The following is a 25,078-nucleotide window of genomic DNA, read 5'->3' on the forward strand; positions in this document are numbered from 1 at the left end:
GGATTCTCTAGCACCTTTCTCATAGCTAAAATATTATGCCCCAGGGACACCTGGGTGGTATAGTCAGTTGAGTGTCTGACTCTTGTTTTTGGCTGAGGTCATAATCTCAGGGTTATCAGATTGAGCCCTAGGTCAGTCTCCATGCTCAGTGCAAAGTCTGCTTGGGACTCTCTCCCCCACCCTCTGCCCCTCCCCCACTCTTCAAATAAATAATATTTAAAATATTATGCCCCAAATACAACTGAATTTCATGATCATACTTTCTTCTCTTGTGCAATCCTTGACACTCAGCCCTCAAATAATACATCATCACAGAGCCTCTGAACTTGTAAATGTGACCAGAGATCATCTAGTCCAGAGGTTTAAAAAAGAAAGTGAAGAAAAAGTTCTTTTTCTACCTCTGAACCTCTCTTTGATAGAAAGGTTAGCTATTAAATCTAATATGTGAAATGCATATATAAGGACTCTGACTTATGCTTTCTGAGAAAAAGAACACAGCACACAACTCTCTAGCTTTCTGCAATACATAAAGAACAAAACCCACAAAACTAAAACATTAAAACTAATCTAACCTAACACAATTATTGGATAGGTAAGAACTGAAGACCAGGAAAGTTAAAGGACATGCCCAGGATCAGACGCTCTAGTCAATGGCAGGGCCACAACAGAACATTTAATTCCTAATCCAATTCAAGATCAGCTTTCTTTGAAAGCACCAAATTAGTTTCATAAGTAAGATTTTTGTTTACCGTCATAATATAAACACATTCTACTTCATGAACTTGCCACTCTTTATTTGCTAAAGCAGTCAGCGCCCTGCCTTGAGCAGTAACATATGTAAACACATTGCTGATAAATGGTAAGGAAAATGTACATGCTTTCTGAAGAGATATTTTAAAAGTCTATTTTTCTGTAGGCTGTAACTTTAAGGTAGGTAATGTCTACATTATTTTATTTCAATTAGGGCAGGCATAATCATAACTGGTCCAATTAATAACACAAAATGGCTAGCGTTCACTGAGCATTTACCATATGCTATACAATTTACAAAACCCTTAAATTCATTTAAGCCCTACAACTCATTCCAAAGTCAAGAACAATGAGGTACAGTACTAGAATTTGATCACAAAACCCAACTCCTGATAGCTATTCCCAAAACCTCATAACAGTGGCCTACACACTGCCTTTTGTTATTTCTAAATTAACTGTCAAGATTAAAACTATATGCTCTATTAAATAATTCGGACAGATTCTATTTTGTGAAGTTCAAATCCAGGCAAAACTAATCTGTGGTATTAGAATTCTAGTATGAGAAGAAAGCATAGCAGGGGAAGAGGGAGGCAAATTCTTGATCTACAGGTTGGTTAAAACTTCTCAAAGTAGGGTGCCTGGGTGGCTCAGTGGGTTAAGCCGCTGCCTTCGGCTCAGGTCATGATCTCAGGGTCCTGGGATCGAGTCCCGCATCGGGCTCTCTGCTCGGAGCCTGCTTCCTCCTCTCTCTCTCTCTGCCTGCCTCTCTGCCTACTTGTGATCTCTCTCTGTCAAATAAATAAATAAAATCTTTAAAAAAAAAAAAAAAAAACTTCTCAAAGTATTCACAAACGATTTGTGTACATTTTTGCATGCATATTATAGTTCAATAAAAAAGTATACTTTTAAGAAAAATTCTCTATGTTCTCTGAGGCCTTGCCATGCACTAGCTATCTTAAAGCTACCCACCTCTCTCATTATCTTCCTGGTGCCTAGACTACTGAACTTGCTATCTCTGTAATTCAGTCTGCAGCAATAATGCAGCACATACTATTTTCACACACATATATATTATTTAAACCACCTACCATAACCATTAGAACCCAACATCCTAACATACACTAACATTCTTCCCAGATGGTAACAGTAACACCTAACCAAATACAAACTAGGACCTGTTTTAACAAAACTGAATATGGTAAAAATGATACATTCATAAATTCAGTATCAAAATCATTCATACTCAATATAATTTCTCCTACATGTGGGATATAAACAAACACACAAATGAAAAAAACAGAAACAGACTCATAATCTCAGAAAACAAACTAGTGGTGGTGAGGAGGGGATTGGTGAAGGGATCAAGAGATGCGAACTTCCAGTTTTAAAAAAGTCATGGGGCTGGAAAGTACAGCATATGGAATACGGTCAGTAATACTTAATAACTGTATATGGTAAAAGGTGGTAACTGTACTTCTTATACCCTGAAACTAATAAACTATTAGTTGGCATAATAAACTATTATGCCAAGTATATTTCAATTTTAAAAAATCATACTAAGTTTTACGAGGAAGAAATATATTTTTTTAGCATTGGGGCTTACCCAACAGTGATAACAAAACTGGCTCAGCTTATAATCACTGAATGTATCTGAGTATATCTAAACAAGTAACAGTTTGGAAATAACGGTTACAAAAACATGTTACCACAGTATGTAATTCACATATATAATTTCATTCTCTAAACAATATTGTTATGTTACTATTCCTATTTTACAGTTAGGGAAAAGAATAGAGTGAAAGGAACTGTCCTAAATCATAGGATTAGTTTGCAAGCAGCTGAAACTAAATAATTCAAGGCAAAATATATTTAAAAATATCAGGCGCTGTGCAATATAGAGATGAACCTGCATTTCCTTTCTACTTAGGCTGGAAAGATCAAGAACAGCACTTTACAATCCAAACTGCATTCAGCATTGGGACCTTAAGTTATTTAATCTGGACTTACCATCATTTTTAAAATGGGGATCATTTCAAAGATTACTTTGAGGATTGAGTAAGTCAATATAAATGTTTAAATAGGTCTCTTACAAGAGCAGATAAAACACAAATGTTGGCTGTTTTAATTGTTAAGAAAAATATATATATATATTGGAGAAGGAGGCCAAGACCATTCCTGGGGGAAAAGACAGTTTCTTCAACAAACAGTGCTGGGAAAACTGGGTATCAACATACAGAAGATTCGAGGTGGACCTTTACACCATATACAAAAATTAACTCAAAATGAGTAAAAGTTCTAAACTTGAAAACTAAAATTACAAAATAATTTAATGAAAACATAGGGGTTGGGCGCCTGGGTGGCTCAGTGGGTTAAGCCACTGCCTTCGGCTCAGGTCATGATCTCAGGGTCCTGGGATCGAGTCCCGCATCGGGCTCTCTGCTCAGCAGGGAGCCTGCTTCCTCCTCTCTCTCTCTCTGCCTACTTGTAATCTCTCTCTGTCAAATAAATAAATAAAATCTTTAAAAAAAAAAAAAAAAGAAAACATAGGGGTTAAATCTTCATGACACTGGATTTGACAACGATTTCTGGGATATGACACTAAAAGCACAAGCAATAAAAGATCAACTGGACATCACCAAAATTTAAAGACTTGTACATCAAAGGACACTATCAAGAAAGTGAAAGGCAACCAATAGGAGAAAATATTTATAAATCATATATCAGGTAAGGAATATCCAAAATATATAAAGAACTCCTACAATTCAGTAATAAAAAACCAAAGTCATTCAAAATGAGTAAAGGACTTGAACAGATATTTCTCCACGGAAGATATTAAGCACAAGAAAATATGTCCAACACACTAGTCATTAAGGAAATGAAAACCAAAACCACCAGACCACTTCACACCCATTTAGGATGACCATTAAAATATAAAAAGTGTTGGCAGGTATGTGGAAAATCAGAACTCTCCTGCACTGCTGGGGTGGGAATGCAAAATGGTGCAACCACATTCCACTCCCAGGTATATACTGAAAATATACTGAAAAGAACTGAAAACAGTCACTCAAAGAAATCCTTGCATACCAATGCTGATGGCAGTATTACGGCAGCCAAAGGGTAGAAACAACCTAATGTCCATCAACAGATGAATAAGCAATATATGGTGTATACATACAGTGAAATATTATTTAAGTTGAAAAAGGAAATTCTGAAACATGCTGCAACGTGGATGAACCTTGAAAACATTATGCTAAGTGAAATAAATCAGAAACCAAATGACAAATATATTTAATTTCACTTACATGAGGTACCAAGAATAGGCAAATTCATAATGACAAAAAGAAGTTACCAGGAGTGGGAGTTTTCGCTTAATGGATACTTACTGGTTAACGCTTTTATCTGAGATCATGAATAAACTCTAAGAAATAGTGGTGATGTTGGTACAATATTGTGAATGTACTTTATACATTTAGAAATGGCTAACGCGGTAAATTTCATGTTACATATATTTCACTACAATTAAAAACCTGAGTGCTCACTCTGGTAGCAGTTTTATTTTATTAATGAAATATTTTATTACTAAAATATTTTATTACTAAAACTGGAATGATACAGAGATTAGTACAGCCACTGTGCAAGGATAACATGCTAATTCGTGAAACATTCCATCTTGAAAACAAAACAAAACTCTGAAAATACTGGAGAGCCACAAAGATTTTTAAACAGAACAGTGACAACCTACATAACATTATATTAAAATTGATAGGTTAGATATAACATTGAAGTGGAGAAAAAGGAATAAGGCTTAAAGTTGGGTTGGAAAAGAAATAGCTGTTGGAGAAAACTATATTCTTGGCCTAAAATGGGACATTAACTTTGATCTAAAAGGTTTCCTACATGACCTACTGGATACAGTTGTTTGAGGGTCTAATACTGATGCCCAGTTACCTCAGTGGCCAAAATGTTAAAGAACTTTAAAGCAAATATAACCTTATCAGATTTATAAATGTTAGCTATAAATATACTTTTGAACTTGAAAGTTCTCTAAATTCATTTGCCAAAAAAAATAAATTTTCATTGCATCAAAATACCTTTTTAAAAGTAAATAACACAGTGCTTCACCAATCAATGCCTGTAATTGTTTATGAGTAAATGTTGCCTCACTGTTAATGGAAGTGTTGCCTTAACAGCAAAGTTTCCCCACTTCTCTCATTTCAATTAATAAATTTTTGATCACTGTTTGTCATCTGTTCTGCTATGGTAAAGGGAAAAAGAGAGTGTTTTATTGGGGGATGAAAGTCTACACACTCCTATATGCTAGAACTAGAAAAGTGAATTAAAAATGAGATTTACTGTTAAAATCATCTCTTCCCTTTTCCAATTTTGGCCTAGGTACCTAATAAATGTATGGGTATCCCTCCATATTAAAAATATAGACATTACAAAACTGCTAAAGCTGGGAAGACACATTTACAGAATTTGACATTACTTTCAGACATGTCCTCATGATGAAATTTTTATCTTCTTCAACTTAGTAAATATGAAAGTCCACATGTCAAATTGGTACTCTGCCACCCTAGAAAATCCAATGTACTGTCTGTTTTCAATTCTGTATAAGAGAGATTGGTGTAGGAATAAGTCCTTAATGGTGTAGGAATAAGTCCTTAATTGTTTTCATCTCTATCTGCATCCCCCCCATGCCTAAAACTATCTAATCCTAATGCTACTATTTAAACATTCAACATTTACTGAATCATATTCAATAGCCATGAATCATTTTTCACCCTGATTCAAAATACTGCCTAATATTTATAAAGTTACCTGGACAACTAAATGTGTTACTTAAATAGTGATACCTGTAGTAGATTTCTCCAGGTTTAATTGTAAGTAACTCGGGGGAGGGGGTCAAGATAAATCAAATGGAGATCTTTAATACAAACGTAGTGATCCAAAGGGGCGCATGCACCCGAATATTTATAGCAGCAATGTCCACAACAGCCCAACTGTGGAAAGAACCTAGATGTCCATCAACAGTTGAATGGATAAAGAAGATGTGGTGTGTGTGTGTGTGTATATATATATATATATATATATATATATATATATACACAATGGAATACTATGCAGCCATCAAAAGAAATAAAATCTTGCCATTTGCGATGATGTGGACGGAACTGGAGGATATTATGCTGAGTGAAATAAGTCAGAGAAAGACCATTATCATATGATCTCCCTGATAAGAGGAAGCTGAGAGGCAATGCTGGAGGGGTTTGAGGGGTAGGAAAAGAGTAAATGGAACAAAATGGGATCCGGAGGGAGACAAACCATGAGAACCATGAGAGACTCTTAATCTCACAAAACAAACTGAGGGTTGGGGGACAGGGGGTTGGGTTATGGACACTGGGGAAGGTATGTGCTATGGTGAGTGCTGTGAGGTGTGTAAACCTGGCGATTCACAGACCCCTCGGGCTGATAATACACTAGATGTAATTAAAAAGACAAAAAATTAAAAAAAAATTTTTTTAATGGAGACCTTTAATCCTTCTAAGTTAGAAGGCACTGACATACACAAGCGAAGGTCAATAAATAAACACAGTCGCTGAAATCTTGGTTTCGAAGGGCTAGTTCCAACATGTCACTCTGACACAGGTACACTGCAGGCTCAAAATAGAAAATCCACGAGCTCTGCGACCAATATATTACGTTGAGATTTACCCAACCCAGTTAAGCATCTTTCAAGATCCCTGTCCTCTTAAGCCATCAAGTCAAAAATGAAGTCAATTTGGCCAAACCCAGATGTCTGGGTATCTAGATTTCCTATATACTCATTCTAATTTCCGTGATCAGAAGTAGCCGCACATAAGGGAGCCTAAGTTACCAAGTTACTAACCAAACGAGTAACAAAACCATTAAGAAAATTCAAAAGCACCCGGACTCAACATTAATTTAAAATGCATTAAATGAGCCTCGGGCCTAAGCACTACGTGGATTAGTTGGATAGACCCAACTGAATCTTTTAAAGGTTTTACAGAAATGCAGGTGGTGAAGCAAGCCAAAGTGTTGGGTAAATTAAGATTTTAGGATTTCTAGGGACGCCTGAGTGGCTCAGTTGGTTAAGCAGCTGCCTTTGGCTCAGGTCATGATCCCAGCGTCCTGGGATCGAGTCCCACATCGGGCTCCTTGCTCGGCGGGGAGCCTGCTTCTCCCTCTGCCTCTGCCTGCCATTCTGTCTGCCTGTGCTTGCTCTCTCCCCTTCTCTCTCTCTGATAAATAAATAAAATCTTAAAAAAAAAAAAAAAAAGATTTTAGGATTTCTAAAATGCAAGTGACAGCTGGCTCCCCGAAACGAACGGGGCAGGCGAAAGCAGGGGCCGCTGTAAGGAAGACTACCACAGGCTAGAAGGGGGCCATCCCCAAGTCCAGAGCCCGTCCGAGGACGCAGAAGGGACGGGAGGCGAGCTCCTGGGCTATGGAACGCGGAGGGCCAGGCCTCCGTGCCCTCCAGAGACTCCCCTGTGCACAAACCGGGACTCACACCCAAGAGCTGCGGCCTAACCCGGCAGCGCCTGGGGCTGCGGCCAGCGCCGGACATTCCCGAGCAGGAGACCGCAAGGGAGTCGGGACCCGGAACAAGTGAAGGGAAAGCAGGGACGGACACCCAGGGCCCACAGCGCTCGCGCCCGACCTCACCCTCGCATGGTGAACTTGACCACGGCGAGTCTGGAGCCCGCGCCGCTCAGCTCCGGCTGGAAATCTGGGTCGCTCCCGACCGGCTTCACTCCCACCATTCTTAGCCCGGCAGGGCGGCCGCGACGCCACCGGCTTCAAAACTGAAGGAGAAGACCCGGGAGAGGAAGGGGAGAGGCTCAGAGAGGCCGAGGCCTGAACGCAGGAGGTGAAGACCGCGGCGCCTTCTCCGGGACTCTCAGTGCCGAGTCACGCCAGGGAGCGGAGCGGCCGAGGGGGTGGGGACGGGAGGGGGGAGGGGAGGGGAGAGGCGAGGAAAGGAAAGGCGTGCGGCACCCAGGAGCCACCGCGCGACCGGGACGCCGGCGCTTGCGCACGATGGCGTCATTTCCGCGTCGTCCGTTTTGGCTCCCACCGCCCAATCCTAAAACGCGACCCCTGGCTCCACCCTCCGCTGCGGAACCCGACGCCGGCGGGAGCGGCGCAGGCGCGGGAGAGCAGCGGGTCGCGAGCTCAGACTTGGAGTGAGATGCAGAAGTTCCTGTGTTCCTCCGCGGTTCCAAGACCTGCGTCTTCTATGGAGTATCCTGGGGTGGGGGGGGGGGGAGGGGGGGGGACTCGCTTTAACCCCCGAGGTTCGTGGCTAATGTTTTAACCCCTCTCCCTGGAAGGGCTAGAAGAAGTCCTTTCGTCTCATATTTGGGGCGGATCGTCACACTAGATAAAAAGAGACTTTAGATCTATTGATTTACGGATCTCATGATGCAAGGGTGCTCTCTGCGCTCGTCCTCAAGATAGCAGCACCTGTCTTTAAGTTGTGCCTGAAAAAAAAAAAAAAAATGAAAGCACCATCCTTCCCCTGGAAACACAGTCTTAGTGATAGAAACCAGCAATAGAATAACATGTTTGCAAAGGAAACGGTGGGGACAGATGAGATAGGAGGATGGGGCAGGGTAAACTTGCTAGAAATTGCAGCCCGTGAGCTGATTGTTGATAGAAGAGAGCCAGATGGTGAGAGGTGACAGGAGTATTAGAGGCAGAAGAACCAGCAGTACCGATTCGTGGTTTGAAATGGCTGCTGCTGCTAATGATGATGATAAGAATAGCTAACAAACTGTGCGCTAGACAAGATACGGGCTCTTTGTGTATATTAGTTCATTTAATCCTCACAACAACCCTGTGAAGTAGGTTCTCCTATTTCATGGATAGCTTCACTTTGACGTAGTAACAAGTCAAATCAGCATTCGAGTTGAGGTAGCCTAGTAAGGACCTATTTAGCAAGAGGCTTCCATCAAGGTTAAAACAATAACATTGTTTAACCCTTAAACTATCCCCTGCTCCCTTTCCCCTAGGGGACTTACTTAAAAATAAGTCGGGGAAACCAGCTCCTGGTAACAAAGCCCAGATACAAGGGTGGGTCAGGCCAGGTGGAGCCATCAGATCAGTGTGGGGTTGCATACTGTCTCCCTAGCTACCAAGGAGTATGGGCCCCTGCCCTTTGGGAGCCTTTTGGGCGCTAATTCTAACCAAGGTGTGATAGGCTAGTTGAAATGGCTGCTAGAGTAAATTGTAACTCAATTGGTCACCTAGCATCACTGTGCAGCTTTCTCTGTGTGTTACAATCTCATTGGTCACCTGTGCGTTGCCAGGCCTGGTCGTATGGCCTTTCCCTTAAAAGCTAGCCTGTGAAACAGAGAAAGGTCGCCCTCTCTGTACGAGGCGTGGCCCTGGTGGGTCAGTTTGATTCTTGCTGCTTGGCGCAAAATAAACCTTTGCTTGACCTTCGCTTTATATCAGTCTCGTTTTTTTAATCATGGACCCATTATCGGGCCATAACAGTCTAACACTAGTGTGTTCTTTTAAATGTCAGACTATGACAAGTGATTTGCTTTTGGATTTAGCTGGGGTGATGAAGCTGAAGAGGAAGGTAGACGTCTGATCAGGACTAGCTAAGAAATTTGTATTTTAACGTGAATGCAAAGGCATAATCACTGCAGGGCATTTTTTTTTTTAATTACAAAAAAGTGTCTACTGAGGTAGCAGTGAGGAGGATGGAAGGCAGTGAGACAAGTTTAGGTTACTGTAGGAATCCAGGAAGTGAGTTATGGGAACAGTTGAAATGGAAATGAAGAGGACATGATATCCTTGAAAAACAATTAGCAGCTACAAATCACAGGATTTGGTGACCAATTGGACCAATGTAGAGCAATGACAGAGGAAGGAGTCTAGAATAGTGGGGATATAACAATCCTGGGGCTCTCTGTACTGAATTAAGATGCCAGTAGAACATCTAGGTAAGGAGGAGAGCAGACAGTAGGAAGGTTGAGTCTGGAACAAAAGAAAAAGGAGTAGGCTAAAGTTGCAGAAAGTAGGTAACTTACTCAGTTATGCAATTGTACAGCTGCTTAGCCCTCACCATTGCACCCAACATTATACTGAAACAGACTTTATATATTGCATAGACACTTTTAGCAAATGTTATTGAGGTGATGATTTGCTGAGTGTTTTTTCCTCTATATTGTACAAATCTTTTCTATAATTATAAATAGTATATATAATAATAAGAAGAAAGAAGGTGCAGCTGGGGGAAAAAGTGCTACACAAAATTCTACAAAGAAGGCCCAAGTTTCTGCCTTACCCTATTAGTAGTAACTTTAAAACAAAATGATATTCACAGTTAATTGGTCTCCTGTGAAATTTAGGTAATGTTTAAGATAATTAAGGAAAATGAGCCTTTGATGGATGAAATTTTCCCCAAAATGTTATTTTTTCTTAATGTGTATTAAAACCCCATTTAGGGGTGCCTGGGTGGCTCAGTGGGTTAAGCCGCTGCCTTCGGCTTGGGTCATGATCTCAGGGTCCTGGGATCGAGCCCTGCGTCGGGCTCTCTGCTCAGTGGGGAGCCTGCTTCCCTTCCTCTCTCTCTCTGCCTGCCTCTCTGCCTACTTGTGATCTCTTTCTCTCTCTCTGTCAAATAAATAAATAAATAAATAAATCTTTAAAAAAAAAAAAACCCATTTACTGGAATTTCCATGAAATTTTTAGAAAGCACTTACCATTAAACTTCTACAAGGATGACTCATGATTATTTTTAAAAGGATGATATACTTTCTCAGTTCCTGAGATGACCATATTCAGAAATGCAGAATTCACAGCACATAAACTCCCTCCACCCCATCCCTCTCTTGGCGGGCATCACCCTTAGAGGACGTAGTTTCCCAGGGTTTATTTAGCTTCAGCCTCAGAATTCCATTCAGCCCCACCCACAACCAGAGTCAGCAATCAGGATAAAACCTATTCGTCATGCCCCATCTTACTGTAACTGTTCCATCTTGAAATCCATAGATCTGGAACTTCAGTGAGCTCATTAAAATGGGGGTTTCCAGGGTCACACCCAGAAATTCTGATTCAGGAGTGCTGGTGCATGGCCCAGGAAAGTGAATTTTAACAGGCATCCAGAGTAGCTGATGCAAGGAGTCGGTATTTTGAGTTCCATTATTTGATGTCTACGATCACATAGAATTTAAATATGTACAAGATATTGTGATAATGCTTTGAAACACCTTTCTTCCAAGGACGTCAAAAGGCAGATAAGACACTACTACAAAAGCCAATAATACAAGGCAAAATGTGGTAAGTGCCATGGTAGAACTACAGATTACGTACCACAGTGGTTGAGAAAAAGAAGAGAACATTTCCAGCTGGAATGAGCAGAGAAAGCTATATGCAGGAACGTGTTCTAATATTCAGGCCTGGATAAAAATAAGAAAGAAATGCATAAGTTTCTTCATTCACGGAAATGAGTCCTGACTTTCCTCAACTTGCCAAGAATATAGTGTGCTTTAGACTCGCCCATTTTTATCAGGCTCAGCCAGTCACTAGAGGCAGGCTTTCTATCATGACTTGTAGCTGCCATGGGTTCACTTGGCTGACTTTACAAATAGAAATTCTAGAGATACATCACCCTTGGATTTATCTCTCTCATAGCCCTTTGCCCACGGTAGGTACAAAATAAATACTGGTTTAATAAATGAATGGCTAGGAAGCATAATAAGTATGACTCTCTGTCTGAAACGTGCAGGGATACAAGAAATATTACTTTGTTGTATAACTCAGTTTCATGTTGACTCTGAACCCTCACCCTCCTCCTGTATCCAACTAGAACAAAAACAACTTTACCTCCTCTCTGCCTGCCTCAGAAATGGTACCAAATTTCTGGATTTAGAGTGGGAGTTGGACTTTAGAGTGTAGATGTCTAGGAGCACAGTCTCTTTCTACATGCTATCTTGAAATCTAGCCCTTTCTGCTTTATGTGACGACCTTACGGATTGGGACCCTTTGTTCAAAGCTGCCTATGGGCCCATCTGCCATTTCTCCCCAGGGGATTTACTTCTTCCTTTCTCCCTTCCGTAAAGATTTTCCCTCATTTTCATTAAAAGCTTTATAGTTTCAGCTTTTAGGTTTATTTGATTCAGCATCTACATTTTTGAACCAATTTGATTCTAATCACTTAGAAGTATTCTCACGATAGTAAAGAAAGGCACAGTTTTCCAGTTTTGTATATATTTTAGCTTTTGTTAGGGAAGCAGTATGCGATAACCATAAAATCTCTAACGTAAGTTTTTCTTTAAATGTAGTCCTCTTGTAAAAATTGGAGGAAATGCCAGTTTCTGGTTTTTGAAGAGCAACAGCAAGAATATAATGTAGATAGAACTTTTATTCTACAAAAAAAGTCCTCATAAATCCCTCAGAGATATAACATACCTCTTTATATAACTGAATTTGTAGTTGCAGAAGCCCAAGAATACAGATTTATTGATAAATTCCATAAACCATATGAAATCCCTACATTAGCTTATCACCATAATAATTATCCCAAAATTCTACAGAAAAATAACTTCTGCTTGGGCCACTTGGGTGGCTCAGTCGGTTAAGCATCTGACTCTTAGTTTCTGTTCAGGTCATGATCTCAGAGTTGTGAGATGGAGCCCTGCACAGGGCTCTGGGCTCTGGGCTCTGGGCTCAGGGAGGAGTCCGCTTCCCTCCTTCTGTCTCCTCCTCTGTCCCTCTCCCTCCTCATTCTGAATTACTCTCTCTGTCTCAAACAAATAAATAAATCTTTAAAAAACAACTTCGGCTTAATAGCTTACTGTTACCTTATTCCTGAAGAAGTAGAAAACATTTTATATCATTTTAATCTTTAATCAACTGAATAATTTCTTTTAAAAATAATTTTAGATAAGCTTTGTTTTATTCTTAAAGTCTTGAGGGAAATACATAATTTATGTAATATAAATATTAAGTAGAAACGACATCCTGCTTCATAATTCCCAAACCTTTTCCTTCTAGGTGTGGGCTGTTGAATTTGAAAATTGAATGTCATTTCCCATGGCTGTCCCTAGGTGGCGCAGTGTCTTTCAATCGAAGGGGTATGATTTCCCCTTGAATATCAAATGCTTCTTTAAATAATTCTCTCAAGTCCCCAGACAGACCATTTGTCCCACTAACACTATATTCCTTAGTTTCCATTGCTAGGCAATGTCTTGGAAGAGAGAGTTTTCTAGGCAATCGTGGAGTGACCCATCACCATCATAAATCTCATCTTCCTAGAACATACTGAAGAAAGTTGCTAGCAATTCTGAGTCAGTTTTGGGTGTTTCCCAGAAATGTAAAATAGTTTTTTTTTATTCTGAAATTTATATCTGAGGTTTAGAAGTCATTAAACTGCCTAGAGTTGCTGCTAAGAAGGCCAGATAGAAAGACTCTGAGATAAAAATCCATATAACCCTTTTTTTTTAAAGATTTTATTTAATTATTTGACAGAGATCACAAGTAGGCAGAGAGGCAAGGAGAGAGAGAGGAGGAAGCAGGCTCCCCACCGAGCAGAGAGCCCGATGCGGGGCTCGATCCCAGGACCCTGAGATCATGACCTGAGCCGAAGGCAGAGGCCTTAACCCACTGAGTCACCCAGGCACCCCTAGAGTTAACTCTTTAAAGCTGAAAAACTACACATGCCTACACATAACTATGTTTTCGCTTAACCACTTGTAAAGAGAGGGTTTTTTTTTTGCTTATAGTGGTGTAGTAGATACTGTCTGACTAGGATGTACAGGTAGAGAAGAAATGCCTCCCAATAAAGACTTTTGCTGTATCCAAAGCACCCTCTCAGGCATGCCCTTGAGCAAACACATACACCAAGCATACACAACATCATCAGCCCATTCCTGAGTGGCACTATTTACATACCCTCGGTACCTCTGAGGGCCAGGCACAGCAGACATTCAATAAAAATAAAATGTATGTTAGCTTCCACCCAGTAAGGAAGTGATTATTTACACAATGTTAAAAAAGAAATCTATCCCACCAAAATTCAGAATATTGGATCAGAAAAAAATCAGGAGGATCAGACATAACTGGTAGAAAGTACCAAAACACACCACTTCTCAACACAGCATTGCACTCATGGTAGATGTATCTGTCTCCCTGCCAGACTCTGAGAAATTTGACCATAGAACCAGGTTTTGGCACTACCTGAATGCCCAGTTCAGCATAGCACCCAATACCACTGGATGCTGAATAAATTATGTTTTCCACCTTGCCAAATTATATTTAGGACAAGTAAAAGTGCTATTTCATGAAAGTAGAAGCAGGTTAAATTACTCATAGCCACTGCCCCCCCCCAACCCGGGTTATTATGGAATTAATGCCAGGCATCATATAATTTCATCTGTGTTATTTTAGCCTGCATGTCTAGAACATAAGGATTCCTTTAAAAATCACCTTCATAACCAAAATACCATTATCACACCTAAAATGTTAACAATGATACCTTAATATCATCAAATAACAATGTAATGCTAAAATTCTCCATTTTCTACTAATTTATTTTATGACTTATTTGAATAAATATCAAAATAAGGCATTTACATTGCATTGGTTGATATCCGTCTCACATCCTTTTTTTTGAAGATTTTATTTATCTGAGAAAGAGAAAGAGCGAGGTGAGGGGCAGAAGAAGAAGCAGACTCCCTGCTGAGCGGGGAGCCTGAGGCAGGGCTTGATCCCTGGGACTCTGGGACCATGACCTGAGCCAAAGGCAGACCCTTACTGACTGAGCCATCCAGGCGCCCCTGTCTCCTCATTTTTATTAAAATTTCTTTATTGGGGCACCTGGGTGGCTCAGTGGGTTAAAGCCTCTGCCTTCGACTCTAGTCATGATCCCAGGATCTTGGGATCGAGCCCCACATTGAGCTTTCTGCTAGGCAGGGAGCCTGCTTCCCCACCCCCCCACCGCTTGCCTCTCTACCCACCTGTGGTCTCTGTCTGTCAAATAAATAAATAAAATCTTTAAAATTTTTTTCTTTATTTCTTTTTTCTAAATTTTTATTTGAAATGATTCAAATGGACAGAAAAGTTCATCGGCAACAGAAATAGCAGAGGCAGAAGTAGGAGAAGAGGGAGAAGAAGCGGGCACTTTCTTGCCAGCCACTCACTGAGGACTCCCCAAGAAGAGTGCGCTCATGACTAACGTTGCTGTGCTCGGATATGATATCTACCCGGGCTGCCTCAAGAATAGGTAATCCCAGCTGGAAAGCTAAGGAGACCCGGAAGAAGCTTGTAACAGAGCAGTAAGCAAATCCTCTCCATGGAGATGGGAAGTGGCTTTTCCTAGAAGAAAAATCTGGGCAGTGCATCTTTGTGTCTTCCATGGCCCACTTTGTGACACCTGGGTCCTCTTCTCAGCACAGGATTGAAGAACAACTCTCCCTGGGCTGTGGTGGTCCTATCATCCGGAGAGGAGAGAGAAGAGAGAGATTAGGAGGACAAAGTACAACCATTGTTGCTACAGCCTGCAACAAGGCTACTAGTTACTCATCACACCTTTCTTTTTTTTTTAAGATTTTATTTATTTATTTATTTATTTATTTATTTATTTGAGAGATAGAGAGAAAGAACAGGGGGAGGCACGGAATGAGAGGGAGCAAGGGTTTCTAGAGACTCTGCTGAGCACAGAGCCCAATGTGGGACTCAGTCCCAGGACCCTGAGATCACACCTTGAGCTAAAACCAAGAGTCAGCTGTTCAACCAACTACACTACCCAGGCAGCCCTCACATCCTTCTTTACTATCCTAATTTCCCCCTTGTTGATCTTGGTAGCTTGATGAGGCGCCGCCAGACGCTTATTTGTGAAGAGTTCAAGTATTCCCAACTTTAACGCCTTCACTCTTTCCTAGAAGGTGTACATATGGAGCAAATAGAGGTATTTCTAGAAATAGATATCCTGTTACTTAGAAGAAATCATTTGGTTTAGAAGAAGTCATGAGGTAGGAAAAAAGGAGAAGCCTCACCAGTTGACTTTCATGTCATGTGACTTTCATGTCATATGAGAAAGTACAAACGGAAGCTCTTAAAGAGTTATAATTACACAAAACCATGCAAAGAACACTTACTAAACTTCTCAGCTGCAACATGAGAAAGGGTGATGACTCTAGTACTAATATGAAGCCCCCAAGCATGACATGACTTCTAGGCAGATGAGTCCACTAAGGAGGGAACAGAATTAGCCGTATTAGGCCCTGTGAGGAATACCAAATCACAGATTTACAGTCTATAGGAAAATAATAACAGCACACATGAAACAATCTGGAAATGAGAGTAACAGTGAAGCCAGTTAGACCACCAGGCAGAAATCTCCTTGCCTTTTGGAGAACTAACTTGGAACTTAGAAGGTGCAGAAGTATTGGTGTGTTGTAGGGTAATTGTTACTAAATTCTCAAGACAGGGTAATACTTAAAGGGTTTTTTTTTTTAATGCCCATATCATTAAAACATAGCATGTTGAAATTTTTGACCCTTACTTACTCCCATGGGTTCTGTTTATGGCTCTTTCCTGGTAACAACTATACATTTTTGGTGAAAACAACGATGAAAACTTCTATCTTTGCCTCGGTACCTCTTCATCTTTTCCAATTGGTGTACATGATGCTTTCCTGCTGGACTGATTTTTTGTGGCTGACACACCTTCCAGGGATAGCCCAGGGAGCCACACTCTGTCCAGTCTTTTCTCCTTGAGTACATGTGAAACCTGTCATTTGCTTCTAACCAGTGGAATATGGCAAACGGTGATGGGCTGTCACTCCTTCATTAGGTTACTATCTATAGATTTATCTATCTCTATCTATAGCTATAACTATATAACTCCATCTTTCTTGCACCTCTAGAGAGGTGTTCTTTGCTGGCTTTGAAGACACAAGGTGCCACGTGAAAGGCCTTTGTTAAGGCTCTAGTGACAAGGAACTGTAGTTGGCCTGTAGAACGTGAGGGTCCTTAGTCATTTGTCCACAAGGACAGGAACCAGATTTTGATTCTTCCCTAATTGAACCTCCACATGAGATTACAGTCTGACTGACATCTCAGTTGTCACCTTGTGTCATCACAAGCAGAGGACCCCGTTAAACTGTGCCTAAACTGCTTTCCTATGGAAACTGCGAGGCAATAGATGTGCATTGTTTGAAGCCACTCAACTCATGGTAATTTGTTATATGGCAATAAGAACAAATATAATGTTATAAGCAAAACCACCACTCTAGGTATTGGTGAAAAGTCTTCGATGGCTTTTCACTTCCTTTGGAATAAAGTCCCAAAAGCTTCTAAGGGAATTCAAGGCCTTTTCTTATCTGATCTTATTCTATTTTCCCTATGTTATTTTTTTATTAGTAGGTTTAGGCCCAATCTGAGAAAGACCGTATCAATCAAGGAGAGTTCCAGGGCAAAGACTGCCATTGAAGGGCAATCCTTATGGGGTAGAAATAACTAAGACTTTTTTTAAAAAAAGATTTTACTTATTTATTTATTTATTTTTAAAATAATTTTTATTTTTTTTAAGATTTTTATTTATTTATTTGATAGACAGAGATCACAAGTAAGCAGAGAGGCAGGCAGAGAGAGAGGAAGGGAAGCAGGCTCCCTGCTGAGCAGAGAGCCCGATGCGGGGCTGGATCCCAAGACCCTGGGATCATGACCTGAGCCGAAGGCAGAGGCTTTAACCCACTGAGCGACCCTGGCGCCCCCAAGATTTTATTTATTTATTAGAGAGAGCGAGCGAGAGCACTCATGCATGAGTAAGGGGGAGGGGCAGAGGGAGAGGAAGAAGCAGAGAGCCTGATATAGGGCTCCATCCCAGGACCCAGGGATCATGACAAAGCTGAAGGCAGATGCTTAACTGACTGAACCACACAGGCGTCCCATAACTAAGTCTTAATGCCACAGTTTCCCTTTACATTTGCTTTATGTCCCCTGTGTTTCACTTTCAATTAACTTTCTGTTCATTATATATGTGTCTATATTCATGTGTTATATGTATACACACACTTGTATACATTTCAAAACTAGCAACAAAATTGTGTTGCTTTCCTAGTTCTTCCTGTTCCAAATCCTATTTATTTTCGTAGCCCTTCATGAAATCTCATGTGGTTCACCTTCCTCATCTCAGCCTACAAGGAACTCACCTCTTCTCCACGACTCTTTATGTGCTCCTTATTCCTTGTACTGTGCTGTATGGTAGCCACAGGTCTTGGGGGAAATTTGACATTCATTTTAGCAGCCCAACGCCTTCCAATGTTTAGAGAATTCCTCATTTTGTGAGCCTTGGTGGGAAGCAGAGCCTGCTTTCTTGTTTGCTTGGCTTTGCTTTCTGTTAAAGTTCAATAAATAGGTGTTGAACTGAATTTTTCAGTTGCATAAATCTTTTAAGATTTTTGTATAATCCCTCCAGATGACAGGAATAAATAAATAATTTACTCAAAAAATATACTCAGGATCAACTTACTGAAGATACAAGTCTTTTTTTTTTTTTTTTAAGATTTTATTTATTTATTTGACAGAGAGAGACAGCAAGAGAGGAACAGGGGGAGTGGGAGAGGGAGAAGCAGTCTTCCCACAGAGCAGGGATCCCAATGTGGGGCTTGATCCCAGAACCCTGGGATCATGACCTGAGCTGAAGATCACAACTAAGCCACCCAGGCACCCCTGAAGATACAAGTCTTAATTTTAAGGAAGGTTATGCATGTAAAATATATATGGGCATATAAAAATGTGTGACTTTTTTGTGAAACAAAAGCGTGTTATTCATTAATATTTGAATCTTTATTTTAGTCCTGTGGCTCAGGACATTGCATGCATTTATATATAGACTTTGGCAATACGTTTTGTAAACTTGGCAGAGAGGGGACAGAGTGTTAGTAGTCTGAAGGATTCTCATTAAACTTCCTATTAACTTTTGTATTCCTAGGAAAGTATTTGAAACATGTAAATTCAATTAGTATTTGTTGAGTAAAAGTCAACTTTATCTAGGAGGGATATTTTATAGATTTCCTCTACAAACCAAACAAGCTTTAATGAAGCCTACAATTATCCCCTGGTAACCACACTGTGCTTCCCATATTTCCAAAAAGTTCTTATAAATTGTAAAGGGGTTTATGAACTTAACAGTTTAAATGTATTCATCATCACAACAGCGTGAATGAGTATATTAACCCAACTGTCCAAGGAATTAATTTCTTCTATTTGACATAATTTCCCTGCTTTTCCTTAGCCCCCATGTGATTGCAGGGCAGTTAGTAAAAAGTTGAAGAAAATTGTAGAATCCCAATTTGTAGTACAAGACAATTTCAGAATTGCTGATTTTCAAGTGTTCTACTGACTTCCCTGGTCAACATTATGATCGAGTTTTTTTTTTTTTTTTTAAGATTTTATTTATTTATTTAACAGACAGATCACAAGTAGGCAGAGAGGCAGGCAGAGAGAGAGGAGGAAGCAGGCTCCCCACTGAGCAGAGAGCCTGATACGGGGCTCGATCCCAGGACCCTGAGATCACGACCTGAGCTGAAGGCAGAGGCTTAACCCACTGAGCCACCCAGGCACCCCTATGATCGAGTTTTTATCATGATGGCAGCAGAGCTGGTCTCTACAAATAAATAGGAAATGACACCCGGGACATAAAGGACACTAAATGGCCTAGTTAGGGAGAAGGAGGTGTGCCCCCCAGAACTGATGGGTCTGCAGTATGCTGCTAGGAGGAAGACTATCTAAGCTGGAAAGAAGGGGAGGAAGAAGTTTGTTATTTGCAGGAATAATACATTGACAGAAAGCCTTTTGACTAAACCAACTCTTAGGTCTCTTCTGAAGAATTAGTAAGAAAATGATCCTGTCTCAAGGAGTTGTTTCTGCTCTGTTCTAATCGCCTAGTCAATCTCCTAGTCAATCTCCTGCTTCAGACTCATCCAATAGGATTTTGCCACCCAGGACTCAGTCCAAGGACCAGCAGCAAATAGCATTACCTGGGAGCTCCTTAGAAGAGGAGGAAGGATTTCAGAAACCCACTTTAGACCTACTGAATCAAAAACTTTTATTTTCACAGCCTCTCCAGGTGATTCGTTTACACAGCTTACTTTTGAGAACTGCGATAGAATTCTTGTCCCATAAATGTGTTAGTGAGACTATGAAGGACAAAGATATGAAATGCTTATTTTTTTTTTCTATCTTTTTAACAGAACTGACCATTGGCTACCAGCATAGCATCATTTTCCCCTTGGCTATTGTTCATTCAACAAATATTTGGGAGGCAGATGGCAAGCATAATAAGTAATATTTATTGAGCTCGTTTAGCCTCCTAGATAGCCATGAGGTTATGATGCCTATATTTTATATGGGGCTTGAGGAGAATGAAGGGAAGAAGCATCACGCCCCTGATGACAGTAACATTGCGCAGTGGAGGCCCCGGAATCCCAATCGGAGCCTCTCCAAATGCAATCTCACGCTCCACTAGGCTCTACCGCCCACGCAGCGAGGATACACTCATTTCCACTCCTCTACAAGAATGTTGCACAAGGTCAGACTTCTAGCTCAGAAGCCGAGTTCTTCCTCTGGCTCTCTCTGTCGTGGGCGACATCTAAGTTCGAGGTCAGAGGGAAAAAATAACCAAATTTCTGAGCTAACACTTTCCAAGTGTCTGGACGGAGTCGCAGGGCAGAAGAGTAAACTTGCAACATCCTGGAAACACCTAGACTTGCCATTTCTTCTTTTTTTTTTTTTTTTTCCTTTAAAGATTTTTTCCTTATTTATCTGACAGAGATCACAAGTAGGCAGAGAGGCAGGCAGAGAGAGAGGAGGAAGCCGGCTACCTGCAGAGCAGAAAGCCCGATGTGGGGCTCGATCCCAGGACCCTGGGATCACGACCTGAGCCGAAGGCAGAGGCTCAACCCACTGAGCCACCCAGGTGCCCCTAGACTTGCCATTTCATTCTTCCCTCCATCTTGGTCCTCCCAGGCTGGGCACTGGAGGCGAGACGAGAGCCTAGACGACACTTCCCATAGTAAAAATGGCGACCGTGCACTCTTTGCCCACAGTCGACACCGTTCGGTCTCCTTGGTAACGGGCCAGCTTCTCTGGCTCCAGCCTCGGCCAGGCAAGTATGGAAATGATGATCGTTTCCCGCCCCCTCATTTTTGCGACAGTTGCAGCGAAAGTCACGGCAGTCGGGTGTCAGCTGATTTACTGCAGCGGCGGCGGCGGCAGCGGCAGCAGTGGCACCGTGCAACCTCCGCGGGGGAGACGCCTGCTGGGCTCGGGTTGTGGTTTGTCTACCCGGATTTGAGCACCCCACATCTTCCTCACATAACGTCCTCGCCTAGTCCACCTTTGATCGGGCGCCCGCGGGTGGTGGGACGGACAACATTGCGGCATGAGATGAAACTGTGACAGGTGAGGGGGCTTTCAAGCTATCCCAGGGGGAACCCCAGCGTGGGACGTGCCCGCAGTGGAGGTCAGGGGCCGGGGGTCAAGGGTCACAGACCATTCTGGCCGGGGGCGGCGCCAGCTGTTCGAGCGCTGCTGATGGCAGTTCTGTTCTTTGCCGAGCCTGCAGGTTCAGGCCCACAGCTTGACGCCTTTCCCCGGAGCGGGGTTCAGCCAGGGGTCTTTGGGGTCCCTTGGCCTGGTGAATGACATTTTTTTCAGGTGACACTGACTTTGGTTTTGAGATGGGACCGCCCTGACCTCAGTGGCAATCCAAAGAGTGAGGTGGTTTGTGATGATGAGTGGGTGGTTATTGACAGTGCCTTCGGGAAATGTGTTTGCTTTTGGGTGCGAATGGTCTTTCCTTACCTATTGGTACTCCTTTCCAGTTTGCCCTTGCCTAAGGTGCTAACGTCTGTTAGAGTTTCATCTTTGAGGTGCCACCTACCTGCCCTCCATCCCTTTGCCCTAGGATTTGGTCTAAGGATACCTGCTCCTCCCACTGACTTTTGCATCCCAGCATTCTGAAGCCCTATGTTTGGAGTCAGCATTATCCTGCCCTTGGTTCAAAGATTGCATTTAATGTTTTGATTCACTTGCTTTGTCAGTTTCTCAGATCTTAGGCAGAATTTGCTGGTTCTTATAGCTTGAAATTATGGCAGGTACGATTGCATCTTAGACAGCATTGGCCATGTTGATGCTGCGGATTTTAGGATTCAGTGAGAGGAACAGCTTGCTTTCATGGTAACATTTGCCATAAGCCAAAAAAAGGCGACTATGACTCTTAGATGCTTATTGCTTAGGACTTTATGGATAAGATGGCAAGAATCGTAGTGTGTGAAAGAGAAACTGAGTTTTTGAAATTTTGGTATAACAGATTTTCTTGTTTTATAAGCTACTTGTGACAGTGGAAGGGGAGAGCAGTTTAAAAGTAAAAATAGTGGGGCGCCTGGGTGGCTTAGTGGGTTCAAGCCTCTGCCTTCGGCTCAGATCATGATCCCAGGGTCCTAAGATCGAGCCCCGCATCGGGCTCTCTGTTCAGCAGGGAGCCTGATTCCTCCTCTCTCTCTCTCTGCCTGCTTCTCTGCCTACTTGTGATCTCTGTCAAATAAATAAATAAAATCTTTAAAAATAATAATAATAAAAGTAAAAATAGTGTATTGAAAGACTTTTATTTACGAAGAATCCAAAGCTACCTTGATTTCATTGAAAATAACAGATCTTAGTTATTTCAAATTGGGAAAACAATATAGATAGTAAATGCCTTGTTAATTTCAGTAAGAGATTATTATAGAGAATTTATCTGCTTAAATATCTCTCTTTATTTCTAAAATACTCCAGAGCTCTACTTAAAACTAGACCATATACACTTTCTCTTATTGCTACCTGTACATGCTAAATTTGGAAAGAGCTTGAGAAGTAAATCAAAGGGACTGGGCTTTATTTGAATATCATTGTGGGAATTTATATTTTAAGTAGTGAGTCTTATATCTTATAATTTCCTTTTATTTTTATCTTGGAGGTAAGTTCTGTTTTGAAGCAAAATGAGTGATTTATCTATGTAACAGGCTTAGCATTGAACGCTTCAGTGAGCTAGTTTTTGTGCCTTTGTCTTGAGAAGAGTAGGAAAACAATTAGCTTCAGTAGTGTGCTCTCTGTTAGGTCTGAGTCTTTAAAGTTTATTTTGGGCCTCAGGTGAAGAGGATTGAATTACTTTTTCTCAATTCAGTGATCATCATTGACTGTTCAAGGCGTGTCTCTGGTTTTTTTTTCTTTTTTCATTAGCTATGTTTTATTTCCAATTCCCACACCATTCCCTTGCTCTTCAACCCATGAGAAATCGTTTTAATATGCATGATGTGTAACTTTATGTTTCTATGTGTTATTAAATGCATATTGTTTTAGATGCCCACATTTTTTTACTTTTAGAGATATGGTATATTTTTATGTTATATATTACATATCAAGTATGTTATATAATAATATTGTATATTGGAAATTTTTTCTCTTCCTACCATGTTTTAAAGATCTATTTGTGTCACTGTCCATTGCATCTGACTGCTGATAGTATTTCAGAGATTATATGCATTACAGGTTTCCATCTACTCTCCAATTTGTCGATACGCGTTTTACCTTTATTTTCCTACTGCCATAGAAAATTCCATAATAAACATATGTCCAAGACTTCTGGATGTGAGATTTACATCCAGGAATGTGATTTCTGGATCATAGGGCATTTCATATATTTTATCAAAGGACTGCTAGATTGTGCTTGAGAACAAACTGTAATGGTTTGTACTCTTGCAGGCAGTTCTTTGGGATTTCTGTGTCCTTGTAGCTCCACTGTTGCTTAGTGTTATCCAGCGTCCTAGTTTTTCCAGGCTAATTGGTACAAAGTAAAATCTCATTTTAAATTACATTTCACTGTTACTAAGGAGTTTGAGCATTTCTTCATGTGCATTTTATTTTTTGGCTTTCCCTCTTGTAAAATTGTTCATCCCTTTCTCATTTTTGAGGTTCATTCCTTTTCTTGTTGATCTGCAGAAGCTCTTGTATTTTCTTAGAGACTAGTCTGTTGAATATCTTAAGTATCCATTTTCCTATTCTATCATTTGTAACATTTTTCATGATGTGCTTCATTGAACAGAAATCTTCAATTTTGGTGTAGTCACATTTTTAAAAAATTGTCTTATAGTTTGTGCTTTGGGGGTTTTAAGAAGTCTTTCCCCAAATCAAGTTATAAAGTTACTCTTATTTTATGTTCTACTAACTTCATAGTTTTCCTTGAAATGTATAGGACTTTAGTGCATCCTGAGTCTTTTTCTGTCACAAGTAAGAGGTTCAGTTTATTTCCTGCATAGTGTGCCAGTTTTCCTAGTGGCCTTCTCTCCTTTCCCCTTGGATAAAATGCTACACTCCTTGTATATCAAGTTCTCATACATACTCTGAACACTGTATTGTTTTCCTTTGATTTATCTGTTTGCTCTTGCTGTGACACCATGTGGTTTTCACGTAATGGCTTTGTATTACTATTTTGCCCCTACATGAATAATTCTTTCCATTTTGTTTTAGTCTGTGTTTGAAATAATTATAGATCACAGGAAGTTGCAAAAATAGTACAAAGAGGTCTGGTTCCCCGAATGGTTACATTTTATATAACATTACCCAATTTCCCCCATGGTTACATTTTTATCCAACTATATATAGTACAATAGCTAAACCCAGAAATTGACACTGGTACAATGCTTGACAATGGCTCAAGGCCATTTTATCACCTGTGTAGATACCTGTAACCATCACTGCAGTCAAAATAGAGAACTGTTCCATTACCACCAAGATCTCCTTCCCGCTACACCTTTTTAGTCACATCCATCTCCTTTCAATCCCAACCTCTGCTCAGTAATCAAGCTTTCCATCTCTATAATTGTATCTATATAGGAGTGCTGTATAAATGGAATTAAACAACATATGATTTTTTGAGATTGAGATTCTCCCAAATTGTTGTGTGAGATAATTTTTTAGATTCCTCCAAATTGTTGCATAATTTGAGTAGTATTCCACGGTATATGTGTACTGCAGTTTGTGTAAGCATTCACAAGGATATTGGGGCTGTTTCTAGTTTTGGCCATTATAAATAAAGATTCAGTGAACATTCTTGTACAGAGTGTGTGTGTGTATACAAAGTTTCATGTTTTCTGGGATAAATGCCTTGGAAGGTGATTCCTGGATGGTATGATAAGTGTATGTTTAGTTTGTGAAGAAACTGTCAAAATGTTTTCTGGAGTTACTGCACCATTTTATGTTTCCACCAGCAATGTACTAGAGATTGAGTTTCTTTGCATCCTTGC

General features: G+C 40.7%; 2 protein-coding genes and 1 non-coding gene across 3 annotated transcripts in view; 2 read left to right on the forward strand and 1 right to left on the reverse strand.

Moving 5' to 3' along the window:
• TXNL1 (thioredoxin like 1) overlaps positions 1-7,744 on the reverse strand; it is a 34,643-nt gene extending 26,899 nt beyond the window's left edge. The window contains exon 1 of the mRNA XM_059409726.1: positions 7,441-7,744. Coding sequence (XP_059265709.1) covers positions 7,441-7,538 — 98 coding nt within the window. The 5' untranslated portion in view covers positions 7,539-7,744. The remainder of the gene's footprint in view (positions 1-7,440) is intronic.
• Positions 4,317-4,425, forward strand: LOC132024043 (U6 spliceosomal RNA). Its single transcript, XR_009406157.1, has one exon. It is a non-coding gene; the product is annotated as a U6 spliceosomal RNA (small nuclear RNA).
• Positions 7,745-20,732: 12,988 nt separating the features above from the next.
• Positions 20,733-25,078, forward strand: part of WDR7 (WD repeat domain 7) — a 362,705-nt gene continuing 358,359 nt past the window's right edge. The window contains exon 1 of the mRNA XM_059409727.1: positions 20,733-21,197. The gene's annotated coding sequence lies outside the window, so the exon portion shown is untranslated. The remainder of the gene's footprint in view (positions 21,198-25,078) is intronic.

This window comes from Mustela nigripes, chromosome 8, assembly GCF_022355385.1.
Source record: "Mustela nigripes isolate SB6536 chromosome 8, MUSNIG.SB6536, whole genome shotgun sequence".
Lineage (NCBI taxonomy): Eukaryota > Metazoa > Chordata > Mammalia > Carnivora > Mustelidae > Mustela > Mustela nigripes.